This window comes from Geotrypetes seraphini, chromosome 14 (assembly GCF_902459505.1).
Source record: "Geotrypetes seraphini chromosome 14, aGeoSer1.1, whole genome shotgun sequence".
NCBI classification, from domain to species: Eukaryota; Metazoa; Chordata; class Amphibia; order Gymnophiona; family Dermophiidae; genus Geotrypetes; species Geotrypetes seraphini.
The window spans coordinates 13,812,068-13,832,171 of NC_047097.1; the positions used below are offsets into that span (position 1 = coordinate 13,812,068).

General features: G+C 46.7%; 1 protein-coding gene across 2 annotated transcripts in view; it reads left to right on the forward strand.

The window, feature by feature from the left end:
• The first annotated feature begins 293 nt into the window (after window positions 1–293).
• The window catches only part of PYGO1 (pygopus family PHD finger 1), a 52,100-nt gene continuing 32,289 nt past the window's right edge, over window positions 294–20,104 (forward strand). Inside the window, exons 1-3 of one of the 2 annotated variants that reach the window (XM_033919747.1) lie at window positions 294–612; window positions 2,515–2,600; window positions 16,577–17,696. In XM_033919747.1, the coding sequence (XP_033775638.1) occupies window positions 564–612; window positions 2,515–2,600; window positions 16,577–17,689 (1,248 nt within the window). In that variant the 5' untranslated portion in view covers window positions 294–563 and the 3' untranslated portion in view covers window positions 17,690–17,696. Of the gene's footprint in view, window positions 613–2,514; window positions 2,601–16,576; window positions 18,054–20,104 lie in introns of those variants that run through there. The other variant, XM_033919746.1, reaches the window with a different exon arrangement.

The following is a 20,104-nucleotide window of genomic DNA, read 5'->3' on the forward strand; positions in this document are numbered from 1 at the left end:
CAGGCTGTATGTGAGAGAGCCACACACATACGTAGTAAATGACAGCAAATTAAGTTAAACTGCCAAAATTAGAAGACTCTTGTAATCTGTTGTTTGTTTTCGTTTCTCTCTTTTTTGTTTTTTATACCTGCTAAAGAAAACGTGCCTACCACACCACAACGTATGAGACTGTAGAAAAATACAAACAGTAGGTCTGAGAGTGGGTGCCGGCTAGGACGGAAACTGCGAGAACACTGCCAGAGCCTTAGCGGGCAGCTCGCGCACATTCTCCCCGTCGTCGCCTATCTCCGCGCGCACGCGTGCGTGCGTGCGTGCCTGCGTGATGCACGCCGGGGGCTCCGCGGCGCTTCCGTCGCCAGTACGTTGCGCCAGTGGGGCCCCTGGAACCGGGATCTGTGCTTTACCCCGTTGCCTTCCCTCCCCCGCTGTGCTCTCCATCCATGCGCGGCGGGTAGAAGGCAGGGCTCGGACTGCGGCGGGAAGCTGGCGCCGCCCGGGTACTGCAGGGCTGCGGTCGCTTCCTCTTCTTCCAGCCGTGGCCGAGACATGCTGGTGGTTTTGTAATGTCCTCGGAACAAGATAAGGACCCTATCGGCCTGAAGAGAGCTCGAGGTGAGGTGCCGCTTCTGTGCTTGCAGGCTTCGGCCCGGGGAAAGGGGCGGTCAGAGCACCGCGGGCCTCTGTTTTAGCGCTGCTCGGTTCGCCCTTGGTGGGGAAGGCGACTGAGAAAGCTCGCTTCACCGCTGCTGGTTGTCTGTGTCTTCCAGCGGCGGCCGAGATCTGTCACGGGAAAAGGGGAAGAATTTGCTGCTGTATTTCGGTTTGCCTCGTTACTGTCTTTAAAGCAGCCCGGCGGTGGTTCGGATTTTCCAGATTATTTAACTCTTATCGAGAACATAAAGACAATCAAAAAGGTGCAAGTGAATGAAACGGATCTTAGAATTCTAAAAACTATAAGACATTAAAGTATTGGAGTTCAGCTCCTCATCCTTCCCTGTTTTTAAAGACATGGGCCTGAATATGAGCCTTGTAGAAATCAGTAAGAACAAGCAACGATTAATGAGCCACGTTCACTGTTACTAAAAAAAAGTAACACTTTCATAATTCGCAAGGCATGTATTTCATATCTACTAGTCCAGACGTGCTTGCATGTACTGTAGTACATTTAATATATAGATATTAGTCAAAGAAAAACTGCAAATCTAAATAGTAAAAAATGAATGAATCTGTATGCTTTGCATTTTTGCAGTACAGTATCTTTCTTTCTGCAACAATGTGAAGTTTTGATTTGTATCTAACTTCTCTGATGTGAAAATGGGAGCCCCCCCCCACCCTCTTAAACTAGACAGATGTTCATTTTCTGAGTATCAAGTTTATTATTAAGTTTATCAAGTTTATTAACAGAATTTGATTTATCGCTTATTGAAATCACTAAGCGATGTACATTACAATATATAATAAGGTAAAAGAGTTTCACAAATTAACAATAAACATTTGACTAAAACAAACAAGTAGTTGGGATGGAAAAATTAAAAGTTACATATTTCGTTTAAAATAGAAAATTGGGGAAAAACGATAGGTAAGGGTACATAAAAAATCTCAGCTATTAAAATATAAAAAACATTATCTGCTTTAAACATTGAAGGCATCTCTAAATAGATAAGATTTTAAAGATTTTTTAAATATTAAGACATCTTTTTCATCACGAATATATTGGGGAAGGGCATTCCACCATAGGGGACCTGTCACTGAAAAAATATCTGCCCTTCTAGTACCAATAATCTTCAAGGAAGGAACTGAGAGAAGGTTTTGGTTAGAGGAACGAAGTGAACGTTGAGTATTATAGGGTATCAAGAGCCTGGATATAAATTGGGGTTCTTCACAAGCTAAAGTTTTGAAGATGAGTAACATTATTTTAAATGTGATTCTATGGCTAATAGGTAGCCAGTGAGAATCTATCAACAATGGAGAAACATGATCGTACTTTTTTGCATGGTAACTCTCTTATCCTCTCATGTTCAGGCTTAATCCCAAGGTAAAAAGAAGGTTACTGAAACAAGCAGGTGTAGTTAGAAACTGTGTTGGTATTCATCAACTGTCTTGGTCCATTTAATTTTTCCAGTTAGGCCTTTTGCTGCTACATTCAGTCTCTTATTATAATTTGCCTGCATACCGGATAGGAAATGATTACTTTTTCTTACTAAGCATTCAATAGGACAATTTCCCAAAGCTGATTTATATATTTTTGAAACAGAGTGGTGACAAAGTGCCCTTGAGTTCCTGGATAAGATGATGGTGTAAGTATATCGCTGTTAAATGCAGAACTAAATTTTATCCTAACTCACTGTTTACAGACAGGATAGTACTGTATAACTGAGACTGGCAGTTCTTTTGTGCACCAGAGTAGTAGTCTCTTTAACTTTTATATTTCTGTACTTGCAGTAAACTCAGGTAGGACAGGGATAATGCACAAAGTAAATGTAAAACAGAAAAAAATATTTTTAAATCTTTTAGGTGGTGATGGTGGATTGGATGGGTTAGGAGGATCAAGCATACATTTGGGAAGCCCTGATAAGAAAAAGCGCAAATCAAATATACAGGTATTTGCTTTATTACAAAAACTGTACTAATAATTTTCTTATTTAAAGGAAAGGAAAAGCTGACCTGCAGAAATCAGACTAATGGGATTAGTATTTGGAAATACTCCTGTTATTTGTACTGAAAGGAATTAGAAATCTTGTCTTAACATGGAAAAACTAGAAGGCACTGAAAATAAAACTGAATCATATTGAGGACAGTATTTGTACACTCTTGAAATTGTGTATTATATTGATAATATAGCACAGGATTCCTCCAGATCAGTGTTTAGATAAAAGTTCCTTGATGTACACTCATTTGAAGCTAGGAGAATAAAAACTTTGCATCTAGGCAGTACCTACCTGAGCAAGCAGGTGTTTTTTTTTCTGTTAGCAGATGGAGGTAGTAAAACTGATCTTTTCCAATATGCTCATAGGAAAACACCAGTATTTTTTCTACCTCTAGCAGACAGTAGGCTGTTTAGGCTGGTGCTTCTAATCCCTGGTTTAGCTTCCACCAGTGCAGGTTTTTGCCTCACAGCTTGGTCGAGCTTAACAATTGGCTTCCAGATTCCTGGATCCATGGACTAGACCTACATAAGAACATAAGCAATGCCTCCACTGGGTCAGACCCGAGGTCCATCGTGCCCAGCAGTCCGCTCACGCGGCGGCCCAACAGGTCCAGGACCTGCGTAGTAGCTCCCTATCTATACCCCTCTATCCCTTTTTCCAGCAGGAAATTGTCCAATCCTTTCTTGAACTCCAGTACTGTACTCTGTCCTATTACGTCCTCTGGAAGTGCATTCCAGGTGTCCACCACACGCTGGGTAAAGAAAAACTTCCTAGCATTTGTTTTGAATCTGTCCCCTTCCAATTTTTTCGAGTGCCCTCTTGTTCTTATATGTTTTGAAAGTTTGAAGAATCTATCCCTCTCTACTTTCTCTATGCGCTTCATGATCTTGTAGGTCTCTATCATGTCTCCTCTGAGTCTCCGCTTTTCCAGGGAGAAGAGCCCCAGCCTCTCCAATCTTTCAGTGTATGAAAGGTTTTCCATGCCCTTAATCATTCGTGTCGCTCTCCTCTGGACCCTCTCAAGTATTGCCATATCCTTCTTAAGGTGCGGTGACCAATACTGATCGAGATCGGAGCAGTGTTTTGCTGTCCTCAGTCATCGTATGATAGTGACCACTGGATGAGATATTTGGCTCGACTCTATAGGGCCCCACTAGAGGTGCAGGACCCCGTCCCCTCTCTTACTGCTCATGCACCCTGTTGACTGTTTCTCCCTGTGGACTCCCCTGCAGCTCTCAGGCAAATAATTTAAATTCAATTGGCCCTTGTCTGTATTAGCTTTATTCTCTTGTACAGAGAAAAAAACTAATTGCAAAAAAAAAAAAAAAAAGCAATAGCTGCCTTTGCAGCTTAAAAATAAAACCAACAAATGTCAGCACTCTAGAGAGCAGGGTGACAGTGGAGACACTGAAGACCCAGGGCTGCAGCTAGCCAAAAGACCGTCAGGTCTATGCATGTGGCTGGGCATGCCAGCTAGCCAATACTACAAGATCTGCAGGAGCTGAGAGCTGAATACAGCTGCTGGCTTCTTGTGCCCTTCTTGTGACAGACCGTTTCCAATTTCAGAAATGTTGGTGGGGTGAGGGGGGGTCCAAACTTGTTCTGTGGTTTCCTGCCTGAAGGCATCTGTACTATAATCCTGATATCTTCGACAGAAGCAGTGACCATTTTGTCTGCCATGGGTTTTTGTCCTACTGCTGGAGGCTTCTCACCCCCTTATTGTGGCTTGTGGGTGGATGAGAATTGTTCTCGCATACTAGCTTCAGGCAGAAGCTGAATACTGCCCTCTATGGGGGCCAGATATTGGGGGTAGAGGGTGATGACTGAGGCCTTAGTTGTGGCGGAGCACATTTTTGAGGAGCTGAAGGATCTTTTAGACCCCTGCTCACTGATTCTGAGTTAGAGCTCCCCCCCCCTCCAAGGAGGAAAAGGAACACCTCGTCATTCTACTCTTTTTAGGTGAAAAGAAATTTCTGGTCTCTTTAAGGGTGTTCACTGCTGACCCTTTTAATGGAGACCTTATTTTGGAGGGGCTTCAATGGTCTGGTTGGGCCTTGAAGCATCAATAAATGAGGAATAACCAGGAGTCTCCACATTATGAAGAAAGTAAGCCTCATGATATAACAGCAAGATATCTAGTGGTATATAAGAACATAAGAAGTTGCCACCGCTGGGTCAGACCAGAGGTCCATCCCGCCCAGCGGTCCGCTCTCGCTGCGGCCCATCAGGCCTATCACCTGTGAAGTGGTCCCTGACTATTCCTATAACCTACCTCTACATCAAGTATGCCTTATTTTAGGCATCATCAGTATGCAGGTGTACCTTTTAAACCAGTGGTTTCAAACTCATGGCCTGGGGGGGGCCACATGCGGCCCGCCAGGTACTATTTTGAGGCCCTCAGTATGTTTATCATAATCACAAAAGTAAAATAAAACAGTTTCTTGATCATATGTCTCTTTAGCTATAACTTACAATATTATTATTAAGACTTAGCCAAAAGGAAAGATTTATAAACTATAAAGAGTTTTACCTCATGCAAAATTATCACTCTTTTTATCCCAGGACAAGCAGGCAGCATAGTCTCCACTTGTGGGTGACATTGTCTACGGAGCCCCAATCGGACACTCTCGCAAGCAAACTTGCTTGAAGATCTTAAAGCTTGTGAGAGTGCCGCGCATGTGTGGGTGCCTTCCCGCTCGAGCTAGGGGATGCGTCTCCGCCTCGTGGCCTCTGTTCTTCGTTTTCCGTGGAGCCAGAAGCCCAGTTCTCTGCTCTGTGAGATCGGAGTGCCTCTTGCACCGCGGCTTACTTCGTTTTTTTATTTTCGGGTGAATCGCTGTGCGGTGCGTTTCAAAAAAAAAAAAAATTCTATTCTTAAAACAGTTTTTCTTCCGACTTCTGTCATTGACCCAGGGCTCTGGGTCCGACTTGGCCGGTGAGCATCGCATGGCTACGGCGTCGCTTGGGCCTATGTCCCGGCCGGTCTCTGGTTTCAAAAAGTGCACTCAGTGCGGTCGGGTGATCTCTATCACTGACCCCCACCGTTGATACATTGAGTGCCTCGGGACCGACCATTGTTTGGACTCCTGCCCGCATTGTGCTACTCTTCAACCGCGGGCGCTTCAGAGGTGAAGGGCCAGGATCCTCGAACTGTTTGTCATGGATCCAGTGGAGGAACCGACCTCGGCATCGGCCCCGGTGGGGGCCTCGAAGGCCTCGACTTCATTGAAGTTGCCCTCGTCTGTCAAGTCCTCGTCTGCCTTGACGAAACCTGTGGCTCCGGGTAAATCTCCTCTTCCTCCCTCAGGTTCCTTGGCGAAGAAGCCTACCCCAGGGTCTCAGGGGGGTGCGATGGCCCATGCCCTGTCCAGACCTCCTCCAAAGCATGCCTCCACTCAACGGGAATACTCTTCATCGAGGTCGCCCTCGTTGGAGCGCACTGCTGCACCTCCTCGATCTGATCCGATGGTCTTGGTGCCGATGTTCGAGGACATGCTGAAGGCCATCCTGCAGACGCAGATCTCCTCAGTCCTAAGCCAACTTGCCCCGGCTTCGACCTCGACCCCAGCTGGCCAGCCTGAGCGCCCGCTCGACGCCCCTTGCGGGCGGACCTCTAGTGGGTCGTCCCCTGCTACTTTGATGCCCGGGTCCCCGCCCCGTGTGCGTCGATCGACACATACCTCGAAGTCTGTTCCTTCGAGGCTTCCGCCCTCGAAGACGTCAAGGGACTCGCCTCCTCGGGGCAGATCTCCTGCCCCACATTCCTCGAGGCGATTCAGGGAGCCGGTACGATCTCGACACACTTCTTGCTCCAGTCGGCAGTCCTCCCCGTCAGTCTCCTCGGGTTGGGGTGGTTCGGGGTCGAGGACCCCTCCCTCGAGGCCCTCGGGGACGTTGGTTTCCCCTCCGGTTCCTCATACTCTTGGCTCTTCACCCGGTGGGGGACGCCGTTGGGGCTTCTCTGCCTCTCCGGGCCCTCGGAGCCAAACGCCTTCTCTGTCCTTCTCCCGGGACTCGGACATGCCTGCTCTTTATTCCAGGGAAGCGTCCCCGTCCTTTTCAGCGGCTCGACATTCTGGATCCTCCTCGCCTCATGAGACCCCTTCTTCTTCTCGGACCTCCTCTTTTGCTAAATTTGTCTCAGACATGGGTAGGGCTCTTCAGCTGGATCTCCAGTCTGAATCCCGGTTCACCAAGGAATACCTGGATAAGATGGAGCTGCCTCATCTTCCTAAGGAGTCCTTGTGACTTCCTCTGAATCAGGTTCTCAAACATACCTTCCTCCGTAATCTGGAAGCGTGTTATGCCATCCCGGCCATCCCTTCCAAGATGGAATCTCGATACCGTACGGTACCATGTAAGGGTTTCGAGAAGTCGCAGCTCTCCCACCAGTCCCTAGTGGTCGAGTCCTCGCTCAAGAAGTCCAACCCCTCCAGGGTCTATGCTGCCGTCCCCCCGGGCAGAGAGGGCCGGACGATGGACAAGTTCGGTCGCCGCCTTTATCAAAACTCGATGATGCCGAACCGCGTCCTTAACTACAATTTTACGTTTACTTCTTACCTCAAGCACTGCCTGAAGGTTCTGCAGTTTTACCTTCCTGACGTCCCCTCCCGCCGTCAGCAGGCGTTCAGTCGCCTTTTGGAGATGTTGTCCAGTATCCGTCTCTACATGCTGCAGGCTGTGTACGATGCCTTCGAACTGTCGTCCCAGGTCACAGCCTTTGCGGTGGCAATGCGTCACTTGGCTTGGCTGCATCTGGTGGACATGGACCCCAATTTGCAGGATTGCTTGGCGAATCTCCTCTGTGTAGGGAACGAGCTCTTCGATGACTTGATCGAAGCAGCTACGGAACGTCTCTCGGAACACGAGAGATCCTTCGCCTCTCTGGTGCGCCCTAAGGTGAAAGCCCCTCCTGCTTGGCAGTATAAGCTTCCTCCTCGGCGCTATCCGCAGAAGACCACTCCTCCTCTACCTCGTTCGCCGCCTCGGTGCCCTCAGCAGCAGCGTCCGGCCAAGTCTCAGATGCCTTTGGTGGCGAAGCCGATGCCGTCTTTTTGACAATTATGGGTCGGACACTCTGGTGTCCTGCGTCCAGGAGCCTTCCCCCCTTCCCATCGGGGGTCGTCTTCATCTTTTTACCATCAGTGGGAGGTGCTGACGGCCGACGCTTGGGTCCTCTCCATAATTTGAGAGGGGTACTCTCTTCGCTTTCAGCATGCGCCTCCGGCCCAGTCATTCTGGGAGTTTCCTTCCGACGCGGCACATCTTCCCCTCCTGCTTCAGGAGGCCCAGGCTCTTCTCCACCTTTGGGCGGTTGAGGAGGTTCCGGAGCATCAGTGGGACTCGGGGTTTTACTCCCGTTTTTTTCTGGTCCCCAAGAAAACAGGGGACTTGCGTCCCATTCTCGACCTTTGGGCTCTCAACAAATGCCTGGTCAAGGAGAAGTTTCGCATGCTCACTCTCCTGACATTGTATCCCCTCATGGACGAGGGGGATTGGCTTTGCTCCCTGGATCTGAAAGAGGCCCATATGCACATCCCGATTCATCCGGCCTCTCGCCAATTCTTGAGATTTCGAGTGGGGAATCTCCATCTGCAGTACCGTGTTCTCCCCTTCGGTCTTGCATCTACCCCAAGGGTGTTCACGAAGTGTCTGGTGGTGGTTACTGCGGCCCTGCAGATGCAGGGGCTCTAGGTTTTTCCGTACCTGGACGACTGGCTGATCAAGGTGTCGTCTCGTTCGGAGGTTATCTTAGCGACCCGACGGACTATTCTATTTCTGCAAAGTCTGGGCTTTGAGATAAACTTTCCGAAGTCCCAGTTGTGTCTGTCCCAATCTCTCCAGTTCATCGGAGTGGTGTTGGATACACTGCATCTATGTTCGTTCCTACCTTGTCCTCGTCAGGATGCCTTTGTCGACAGGTCTCCCTCCTTTCGACCATCTCGGCCTAAGGCATGATGATACTGCTGAGGCACATGGCCTCCACCGTGCAAGTGACGCCTTTTGCCAGACTTCGCGTTCCGCAGTGGACCCTGGCCTCACAGTGCCGTTGGGATTGAGATCCGGTCTCCGCCAGGATCGCGGTAACTCCTTCCTTGAAGTGATCTCTCCGCTGGTGGATGCGCTGTTCCAATCTTTCCATAGGTTTTCTGTTTCATTCTGTTTCACTCTTCCTCTGGCGCAGAAGGTCTTGACGACCGACTCGTCCGCCTACGCGTGGGGAGCTCACCTCGACGGCCTCCGGATGCAGGGGCCTTGGTCTAGCGTGAGCAGCGCTGTCACATCAAGCTATTGGAGCTTCAAGCCATTTTCAACGCACTCAAAGCCTTTCTTCATCTGCTTCGTGGCCACATAAGAACATAAGAGTTGCCTCCGCTGAGGCAGACGATAGGTCCATCTTGCCCAGCGGTCTGCTCCCGCGGCGGCCCATCAGGCCTATTGCCTGAACAGTGGTCCCTGACTAATTTTATAACTTACCTATAATCTTGTCCCTATAATAATATTCCTCTACTCTTATCTGTACCCCTCAATCCCTTTGTCCTCCAAGTACTTATCCAAAGCTTCTTTGAAGCCCTGTAGCGTGCTCCTGCTTATCACATCCTCCGGTAGCGCGTTCCATGTATCCACCACCCTCTGTGTGAAAAAGAACTTCCTGGCGTTTGTTCTAAACCTCTCCCCTTTCAATTTCTCTGAGTGCCCCCTTGTACTTGTGGTTCCCCGTATTTTGAAAAATCTGTCCCTGTCTATTTTTTCTATACCCTTCATGATCTTGAAGGTTTCTATCATGTCTCTAAGTCTCCGCTTTTCCAGGGAGAAAAGCCCCAGCTTTTTCAGTCTGTCAGTATATGAGAGGTCCTCCATGCCCTTTATTAGCTTAGTTGCTCTTCTCTGGACCTTCTCAAGTACCGCCATGTCCTTCTTGAGGTACGGCGACCAGTACTGAACACAGTACTCCAGGACATCTGGATGGACAACCAGGTGGCCATGTATTATGTCAACAAACAGGGGGGTACAGGGTCCCTGTCTCTTTGCTGGGAAGCTCTCAAGATTTGGGAATGGGCGATCCGCCACAACATCTTTCTCAGAGCGGTCTAAATTCAGGGTGAGCAGAACTGCCTGGCCGACGGGCTCAGTCTCCTCGTGCAACCTCATGAATGGTCTCTCAGTTTGCGGATTCTGCGTCAGGTGTTCGATCAGTGGGGGGCCCCACAGGTAGATATGTTTGCTTGTCCCCTAAACCACAAGCTGCCTCGATACTGCTCCAGGATCTATTCCCCACACCGTCTCAAGGCAGATGTGTTCCTCCTGGACTGGGCGGGCCTGTTTCTCTATGCGTTCCTGCCCTTTCCTCTGATTCTGAAGACTCTAGTCACGCTTAAGTGTGTGCATGCCACCATGATTCTCATAGCTCCTCGGCGGCCCAGGCAGTCCTGGCTCTCCCTGCTTCTTCAACTCAGTACCAGGGAGCCTCTCCTTCTTCTGGTTTTTCCGTCTCTGCTTTCTCAGAGTCGGGGTTCTCTTCTGCATCCCAACCTGCAGTCCCTGCATTTGACGGCTTGGTTTCTCAGCACCTGACCGCCTCTGTCCAGTTCTCTCAATCTGTTCAGGATGTTCTCGAGGTGCCTAGGAAGCTGTCCACTCGACAGTGTTATTCTCAGAAGTGGACTAGGTTTTCCTCTTGGTGTTCGTCGCTAAGCATGGAGCCACGGTCTGCCTCCTTGCCTTTTGTGCTTGATTATCTGTTGCACTTGTCCCAGTCTCAAATCCACTTCTCTTCGAGTCCACCTGAGTGCCATTGCGGCTTTTCATCGGCTGCTTGAGGGGAAACCGCTTTCAGTTCATCCAGTGGTTTCTCGGTTTATGAAGGGCCTTTTCAACATTTGTCCTCCCCTCAAACCTTCTCCGTGATCCCAATGTTGTCCTTGCTCAGTTGATGAAGCCTCCTTTTGAACCTATCAATCGGGCTCATCTGAAGTATCTCACTTGGAAAGTGGTCTTTCTTGTTTGCTCATGTCTGCCTGCAGGTCAGTGAGCTGCAGGCTTTGGTTGTGGATCCACCTTTCACCGTCTTTCATCATGATAAGGTGGTTTTCCTCACCCATCCTAAGTTCTTCCCTAAGGTGGTTTTAGATTTTCATCTCAACAAATCCATTGTTCTTCTTGTGTTTTTTCCTAAGCCCCATTCTCATCCTGGAGAGGTGGCTCTTCACACTCTTGACTGTAAGAGGGCGTTGGCTTTTTATCTGCAACGCACTCAGACTCATCGGACTGCTCCTCAACTCTTCTTATCTTTTGATCCGAATCGGTTGGGGCGTCCCGTATCCAAGCGTACCTTGTCCAACTGATTGGCTGCTTGTACAGTGGTGCCTCGCATAACGGACGCCTCGCACAGCGAACGCTGCGCACAACTAACTTCAGGTCTTGCTTCCCACAACGAACTTCGTTTCACACAACGAAGTCGCCCGAGCTGCATCGCTTAACTGCCCTCTCTCCGCCTGGCTCCCTGTGCAGTGGCGCTACATATTTTAAACCCCCCTGCCGCCGCTGCTGCATATTTTAAACCCCCCTGCCGCCGCTGCTGCATATTTTTAAACCTCCCCCGCCACCGCATATTTTTAAACCTCCCCCCGCCGCCACATATTTTTTTAAAAAAGCCACCACTGCTGCAACTTTAATCTCACCCGCTCACTCGTGGTGGTCTAGCAAATTTCCCAGCCAGAAGCGCAGACAGAGATCAAGAGCAAGCCTTCTGTGCTACTGCCTGGGCCTGCGCTGATCTCTGAATGGCTGCAGTCAGCTCTCGCGGGACTCACAAGAACTAACTGCAGCCAGCTCTCGCAGGACTCACAAGAACTAACTGCAGCCATTCGGAGATCGGCATGGGCCCACACAGGCGTGCAGAGGAATTGCTCCTGATCTCTGCGCTTCTGGCCTGTACGCCACTGGCTGGGAAAGATGGGAGGAATTAAAAAAGGTACTGGGGAGTATGTGGGGGGTGATTATAATACACAGCAAGGATCAACAAAACCCCTGTCTCCCCTCCCCTTCACATATATCCCCTCTATATCATGCTAACAGCTCTAACAAGATAAATTTATCTTTTTTTATGTCATCTTAGCATATTTTATGCTACAGAACGAATTATTTTTTTTAACATGTATTGTTATGGGAAAACGCGTTTCACATAACGAACTTTTCGCATAACAAACTTGCTCCTGGAACGAATTAAGTTCGTTGTGTGAGGCACCACTGTATTTCTTTCTGCTATGCTCAGGGTTGGGACACGGGGCATAAAGTCAGAGCGATGGCGGCGTCTGTTGCTTTCCTCAGGTCCATGCCTATTGAGGAGATCTGTATGGGTGCCACATGGTCCTCGGTTCAAATCCAAAATGTGGCCCTGCAAAGGGTTTGAGTTTGAGACCACTGCTTTAAACTGTCACTGGCTGAAAGACAGCTGACAAGCCTTCAATATAGTTGTAACCACATAGATGGAGCATTCCTTGGATTTGATAGCAACAGCTTAGATTGCCAGGACAGATGGAAAATGTCATGCTAGCTCCAAAGCTTTATGACAAGTTTCTCATCAGCTGCTTAAATGTAGGATATGTAATCCTGATGACCATTGACTGGCTGAGATGCCCCAAGGGCTTGAAGAAGCTAACAGTAGCATAGCTGCTTTGGCTCAATAAAGATGCTACTGTGACAGTGACCTCTAGAGTTGAATGACCCATCTCATACTTATGAGTAAATCGGAGTCTCATCCCCAGCAATAGAACTAGTCTGAAATATAGAAGATCTACCTCTGTGGGATACATCAGGATGAGGAGGATTTTTTATGCCTTTGCAGGGAGAAGCATATTACTCTATGGAGGATTCAGATTCCAAATATTATAGACCTTTCTGCACTTGAACTCAAGGGGTTTGGCCATATATTATGGGAAGAATTCCATGATGGAGTGGGTTTTATTTTTGGGTGGGGTGATAGGAACAAACAAACATTTCAGGTCTCATCTAGGGTGGGTCGTGACACCATGAGGCTTGAATTTGGTTTTTGGTAGTTTAGGTGAACATTCTTTTGAGCCCTTCAGGACAGCTTATTGGGGAATACCTCAGAAAGCCATTTTTCTAGTAACTTATTCTATTGACCATGAGGATCTCAGAACTCCAGGCCCTAATTTGAAGAAAGCCATATCTAATAATAGTTAAGGATAGGGTGACCTTGCACACAATACCATTGTTTTTCTTGTTGAAGGTAATTTCATCCTTTTATCTCAACCAGACAATTGAATGGCCTTGCACTGTAAGATAAGAGGATGAACAAACTAACAGGGTACTACAACTCCTGAACATCAAAAGGTATCTGAAGATGACTGAACCTTTATAGAAAATAAAAAAAAGTTTTTTTGTTTTTTTTGGTGGTCACTGAAGAGGTGTGGCAGTTTTGAAAGCCACTTAGATCAGATGGATGCAAGAGAGTATCATTTTTGGATTATGGCTCATTTAGACATAAAGGATTTGAAAACATATTTGACTGAGGCCCAGGCATCTTCATGGGTAGAATATGGTGCTCATTAGGGTGGTCCATATGGTAAAAATTCAGCCTTATCAGAACATCCCTCCACAAGTCTGAATATGTTCTACCTCATGTAGATAAGATATGGCTAAAATTTGAAGTAGTTTGGGACAAATTTAGAGGTCACTCACGGTCCTTCAATATCCTAATAATGTGGCTAGCTATTCATGGTAATGTGGTAGAAGCTGTTACTTAATATTGGTTGGACTAAATAGCTATTTTGAAGCTGTTGTTACAACAGTTTTATTGTTATTTGAATAACAACTTAGTACTAGTACTGCTGCAAAACAGAAAGTTAAGTTTAGTGATATATAGGCAGTTGAAAACCAAGTTAATGTCACATTTTAGGATAAAAACTAAGAAGTACTTATGTGCACAACAGAACAGCGGGACTTGGGTGTGATTGTATGTATCTTAAGGTAGCCAAACAGGTTGAAAAGGTGACGGCGAAAGCTAGAAGGATGCCAGGTTGCATAGGGAGAGATATGGCCAGTAGGAAAAAGGAGGTATTGATGCACCTGTATAAGACTTTGGTGAGTCCTCATTTAGAATATTGTGTACAATTCTGAAGGCTGAACCTTCAAAAAGATATAAAAAGGATAGAGTTGGTCCAGAGGAAGGCTACTAAAATGGTATGTGGTCATCATCATAAGGCATATGGGGACAGATTTAAAGATCTCAATCTATATACTTTGGAGGAAAGGCGGGAGAGGGGAGATATGATAGAGACATTTAAATACCTATGTAATGTAAATGCACATGAGTTGAGTCTCTTTCATTTGAAAGGAAACTGCATGAAAGGGCATAGGATGAAGTTGAGGTGACAGGTTCCGGAGTAATCTAAAGAAATACTTTTTTACAGAAAGGGTGGTAGATGCATGGAACAGTCTCCCAGAAGAGATGGTAGAGACAGAGACTGTGTCTGAATTCAAAAGGGCATGGGATAGGTACGTGGGATCTCTCAGAGAGAGAACAAAATAATGGTTGCTGCAGATGGGCAGACTAGATGGGCCATTTGGCCTTTATCTGCCATCATGTTTCTAAGTAATGTCAAAAACTAGAAGCAGTGCTGAAGTATGGCTGCAAGGGAAGGGCACTGATGACCTGTCCAGTTCACATCTTCCAACCAATGGGGATGTTCTTTGATTGATGATGTACTTGCACACTGACAAAAAGGTTGCTTGAAAGAGTCAGCTCATCTGGCCACATTCAAATTCAAGGGCTTGGAAATTTGGCAGCATGCAAGAATACCACATGAGTGAATAGACTCAGGGATTCACATATTGATGAAGCTTTGTGATGAATATGAGAAGCTAAAAAAGAACCAGCACAGATGCAACAAATGTGATCTGGTAAAATAAGCCTTCACAAAGAATCTCATCATAAGAACATAAGAATAGCCATACTGGGTCAGACCAAAGGTTCATCAAGCCCAATAGCCTGTTCAGGTGGCCAGTCCAGATCACTAGTACCTGGCCAAAACCCAAACAGTAGCAACATTCCATGCTACTAGGGCAAGCTGTCCAATATTTCTTTCTGTCTCCTGCACGCTTTCTCTCCCCTGGGCCTCATTCCCTTCCCCAATCAACATCTCTCTCTGTCCCTCCATGAGTCCAACTTTTCTTCCTTTCTCCTCCACCCCTATTGGCAACATTTCTCTCTCTCGCCCTACATGAAAAAGGACATAGTACTACTCGAAAGGGTCCAGAGAAGAGCGACAAAAATGGTTAAAGGACTGGGGGAGTTGCCGTACGAGAGGCTAGAGAAACTGGCCCTCTTCTCCTTTGAAAAGAGAAGACTGAGAAGGGACATGATCAAAACATTCAAGATATTGAAGGGAATTGACTTAATAGAGAAAGATAAATTGTTCACCCTCTCCAAGGTGAACGAGAGGGCACTTGCTAAAGTTAGAAGGGAAAAGATTCTGTACAAACATAAAGAAGTTCTTCACCCAGAGAGTGGTAGAAATCTGGCATTTCTTCTCAACCAGTCTTTAGTGCTGTCTGTCTTCTTTCCAAGACCACATTCTCGCCCTGGTGAATCTGCACTCCACACAATGAACTGTAAAAATGCTCTAGCTTATTATTTGGATCGGACCAAGCCTCACAGAATTTCTACCTAGCTGTTCTTGTCATTTGATTCTAACAGACTTGGAGCTCCTATCACTGAGAGCCATCTCCGCATGGTTGGTGGCTTGTATCTCCTTTTGCTATGCTTGGACTGGGACGATGCTTGACGGCCATGTCACTGCACATAAAAATTTGAGCAATGACAACTTCAGTAGCTTATCTATGTTCCACTCCCATAGAGGACATCTGTAAAGTAGCCAACTCAGGTCCTCAGTTCATATCTTCACATCCCAGTATTGTTTGGAGAATCATTCCAAACGGGATAGTCAGTTCAACCAAACAGTTCTACAAAATTTATTCTCCACTTAGATGCCAATTTCCCTCCAACCCTTTTAGTTTAGCAAGGCTTATGGTAGTTGTCAACCCTCTTCCCAGAGGCATGATCTTAACAGCTAGGGAGCATATGTGAGAATAAGCTGCCTGCTTGTCCTCAGGTAACATATATTCAACAGTTTCAAACTTTCTTAAGCATTTATTTAAGGTCAATACTGCATTGTAGAATAAATCAAAGGCAACCTTAAATATTCAACTCATAAACCTCAGTAGTGCAGCTGCGTGTAGTGTAAGTTTCACACAGACGAATAGCATCAGACTCGTCACTAGTCTTTTTTTTATATTATTTTCTAAAGTGCTTTAAGTAACAAGCATCAAGATGAATATTTGCTAAGATATATTTATTACACTAAGTTATTAAGCACTTAAACTACTTTAGAAAATAATATAAAAAAAGACCAGTGACAAGTCTGGTGCTATTCGTCTGTGTGTATGAAACTTACAGTACACACAGCTGCACCGCTGAGGTCTATGAGTTGAATATTTAAGGTTGTCTTTGATTTATTCTGTCCTCAGGTAAAGTATAGTTACTCACTTGTAGCAGGTATTATCCGAGGACAGCAGACAGATATTCTCACAATCCTCCCACCTCTCCTAGTTGGCTTCTTAGCTTTGTCACTACACTGATGGTCCTTTGAGCCAGTTACAGGTGGGAAGGCACCAGCTTATGTATGGTACAGGTGGTCTTCAAAAGAATTAGTGACAGTGCACTTTTTGACTGGCCATACCAGGGCTCCATGGATGACATCACCCATGTCTGCCTGCTGTCTTCTGATAATGCCTACTACAAGTGAGTAACTATGTATTTTCTGTGGGGGTGGGAAGCGGGTGATTACTTAAACTTACTGCAGATTGAAATTAAGTAATTTAATTTTCTTTCTAAATATTTTCAGGTGTCCCCATTTCCTCCTCTCTCGGAATATGCACCACCACCAAATCCAAGTTCTGATCATCTTGTAGCTGCAAATCCTTTTGATGATAATTATACTACATCTTACAAACCACTTCCTTCAGGAAACCCTTATTTTAGCAATCCAGGTTATCCAGGAGTTGGGGGTTATAACACTTTCAGGATGGCGCCTAGAATGTCATCACCATATCGTGGCCCATATTCACTCAGAAATCCACCACATCCATTTTCACACAACCCTGGGGGAATGGGTTTTAATCGACCCTCCAACTTCAATTTCGGTCCACATGAGAATTCCACTTTTGGGAATCAGTCAATGTTTAATAGTAGCATTGGTCAAAATGTTAATATGCCAGGCCATTACTTTAGACCCAGTCCTGGTGAAAACTATAACCCTATGCTAGCGCAACATTCAAACCAAACATCTAATTCTGATATGGCATCCAGTTTCGGGCCTAGCAACAACCTGAACTTTAACCCACAGCTAGAATCAAACTATTCTTTTATTCAGTCACAAAGTACTTACAATCAGCCCAGAGTATCTACTCAAAAGCAAGACTTTAATCAAGGAACAAATAAAACCTTTAATCAAAACTCTACTACGCAACAGCGTTGTCATAATTCTGAAGATGTGAACCAAGACAATGCTGATTTAAAAAATATGAATAGGAGCAATGCAGTAAATCAAGATAATACCCACCCCAACAGTGCAGATAATGTGAATGGTAGTCATTCAAATGGCACACGAAATAAATCTCATCTACCCAGAAGTACAGCTGAAAGGATCACATCTGAAAAGAGCAATAAAATGCCTCTCCATCACAGTCGACGTGGACATTCCTCATCTGACCCAGTCTATCCATGTGGAATTTGTACAAATGAGGTCAATGATGACCAGGATGCCATCCTGTGTGAGGCTTCTTGCCAAAAATGGTTTCATCGGATCTGTACAGGCATGACTGAGACTGCTTATGGTCTTCTCACTGCAGAAGCTTCAGCAGTATGGGGCTGTGATACTTGTATGTCAAACAAGGATGTCCAGTTGATGCGCACTAGAGAAACAACAATGTCATCCACTTTGAACATTGATGGGTGATGGCAATGTAAGTTGAGGAAAGCAGCTACATTTTTATGCATGACAGGTCAATCTGATTATCAAAAATCTCATATTTCTGTGGACAATCAAGCTTTATTTCTTATAATATTTGAATAATTTGCCTTGTGTGAACTTACATTATGGTCCTTTAGCCCTTTATTCTTATGGACTGAAACTTTAATGAGGCTGTGGTTTACCTGATCACTGACATTTTGAAGGTCTGAAACTGTATACTTAAATTTAAGTACCGTATTTGCCGGCGTATAAGACGACTGGGCGTATAAGACGACCCCCCAACTTTTACAGTTAAAATATAGAGTTTGTTATATACTCGCTATATAAGACTACCCCTTCTTCCGCACACCTTCTGCACAACAAATAAAACTTAAAAGAACATCAGAATTTATTTCAACAATTTTAATTAATTCACTAAAGCTGAATAGAACAATAAACCCATGGGAGCTGCCATGCTATTTGTTTTCTAAACTGTTAACCAAACTGAAACTGTCAATGATAGAAGGAAGATAACACATAGAGGGAGAGAGCAAGTGCCGGGCAAGTCCCTAGCAAGTTTGCTGGCATGACAGTTTCCCTTTAAAAGCCTTCAAAAGCCTCCTGTTCGCCCCCGCAACTTCCTTAAGGGCTAGACTCCACACACGGCCGCATGTGCGAGAGACGTAGTAAAGAGAAAAGGGGTGGGGCCACAGCGCCGCTGCTTCCCGCTGCGCAGGATGAAGGAGCTGGCACCCTTGTCACACTGATGTCCCGCCATGGCCCCGCTGATGTCCCGGCAGGTTTACTAGTACCGTAAGCAGGTAAGGAAGGAGATGTTAGGGCATGTAAAGTAAGGGCATGTAAACTAGAGAGTTGCGCGGGGACAGAAATCCCACCCGTCCCCACCCGTCCCCGCCAAAGTCCCACCCGTCCCTGTGAGGAATTCCACCCATCCCCGTGAGGAATCCCTCCGTCCCCACCCGTCCCCGCGAGGAATCCCCTCCGTCCCCACCCGTCCCCGCAAGGAATCCCCTCCGTCCCCACCCGTCCATATAAACTTCAGAAATAGTTATTTCATTTAATTATGCTACTGAATTAAAGGCTCTGGTAGAAACCCATTTACAAATAAGCAAAAAGACTTTATTAATTTGAAAATATTAATTGGGAAGAATACATACTTTGCAAATGGGTTTCTACCAGAGCCTCTAATGTTTATAAATTTTTATCAACACAACTAATATACTACTTTATCCTGAAGCAAAATAAAAAAAAATAAATATAATTCTTTTCCTACCTTTGTTGCCTGGTTTCTGCTTTCCTCATGTTCTCATTCAATTCCTTCCATCCACTGTCTCTCTTCCTTCTGCATCTTCCATTTGCTCTGTTACTGTGCCTCTCCCTTTCTTCCCCCTTCCAAATTGGTCTGGCACCCATCTTCTTCTCTCCGCTCCCCCCATAGTCTGGCATCTGTCTTCTTCCCTGCCAGCGTCTTCTCCCTACTCTCTCTTCCCCATTTCTTTTCAGCGTCCTTCTCCCCCCATCTTCTCCATGTCCTGTCAGCGTCCTTCTCCCCCCTCTGTCTTCCACATGAGCTTTGAGTGTCCTTCTCCCCTCTGTCTTCCCCATGGCCTTTCAGCGTCCTTCTCCACCCCCCCCCGTCTTCCCCATGTCCTTTCAGCGTCCTTCTCCACCCCTTTGTCTTCCCCATGTACTTTCAGCATCCTTCTCCCCCCTCTGTCTACCACAAGTGCTTTCAGAGTCCTTCCCCCCCGCCCTTCCCATGGCCTTTCAGCATCCTTCTCCACCCCTTTGTCTTCCCCATGTCCTTTCAGCGTCCTTCTCCACCCCTTTGTCTTCCCCATGTCCTTTCAGCGTCCTTCTCCACCCCTTTGTATTCCCCATGTGCTTTCAGCGTCCTTCTCCCTCCTCTGTCTTCAAGTGCTTTCAGAGTCCTTCCCCCCCCTCCTCCCGTCTTCCCCATGGCCTTTCAGCGTCCTTCTCCCCACTCCTTCTCTACCGCCCCGGGTGCTGCACAGCCGGCCAGGTCCCCTTACTTTTGTGGCACTTCCCCGACCGACTGACAACAGCCCCGGTCCGACAAACCTCCCTGCCCTTAACTGCGAATCTAAATTACCTTATTACAGCTGCTGTAAGAAGATAATTTAGATTCGCGGCTATGGGGCAGAGAGGATTGTCGGACCGGGGCTGTTGTCGGTCGGTCGGGGAAGTGCCACAAAAGTAAGGGGACCTGGCCGGCTGTGCTGCAACCGGGGCGGGGTGTGGCGGGGCGGACCGCCCCCTCCCTTGGTAGCCACTCGAACCGCGAGGCTACTCTCCTCCTTACCTGCACTGCCTGCAGCACAGAGCCAAACGGAAGTCTTCCCGACGTCAGCGCTGACGTCGGGAAGACTTCCATTCGGC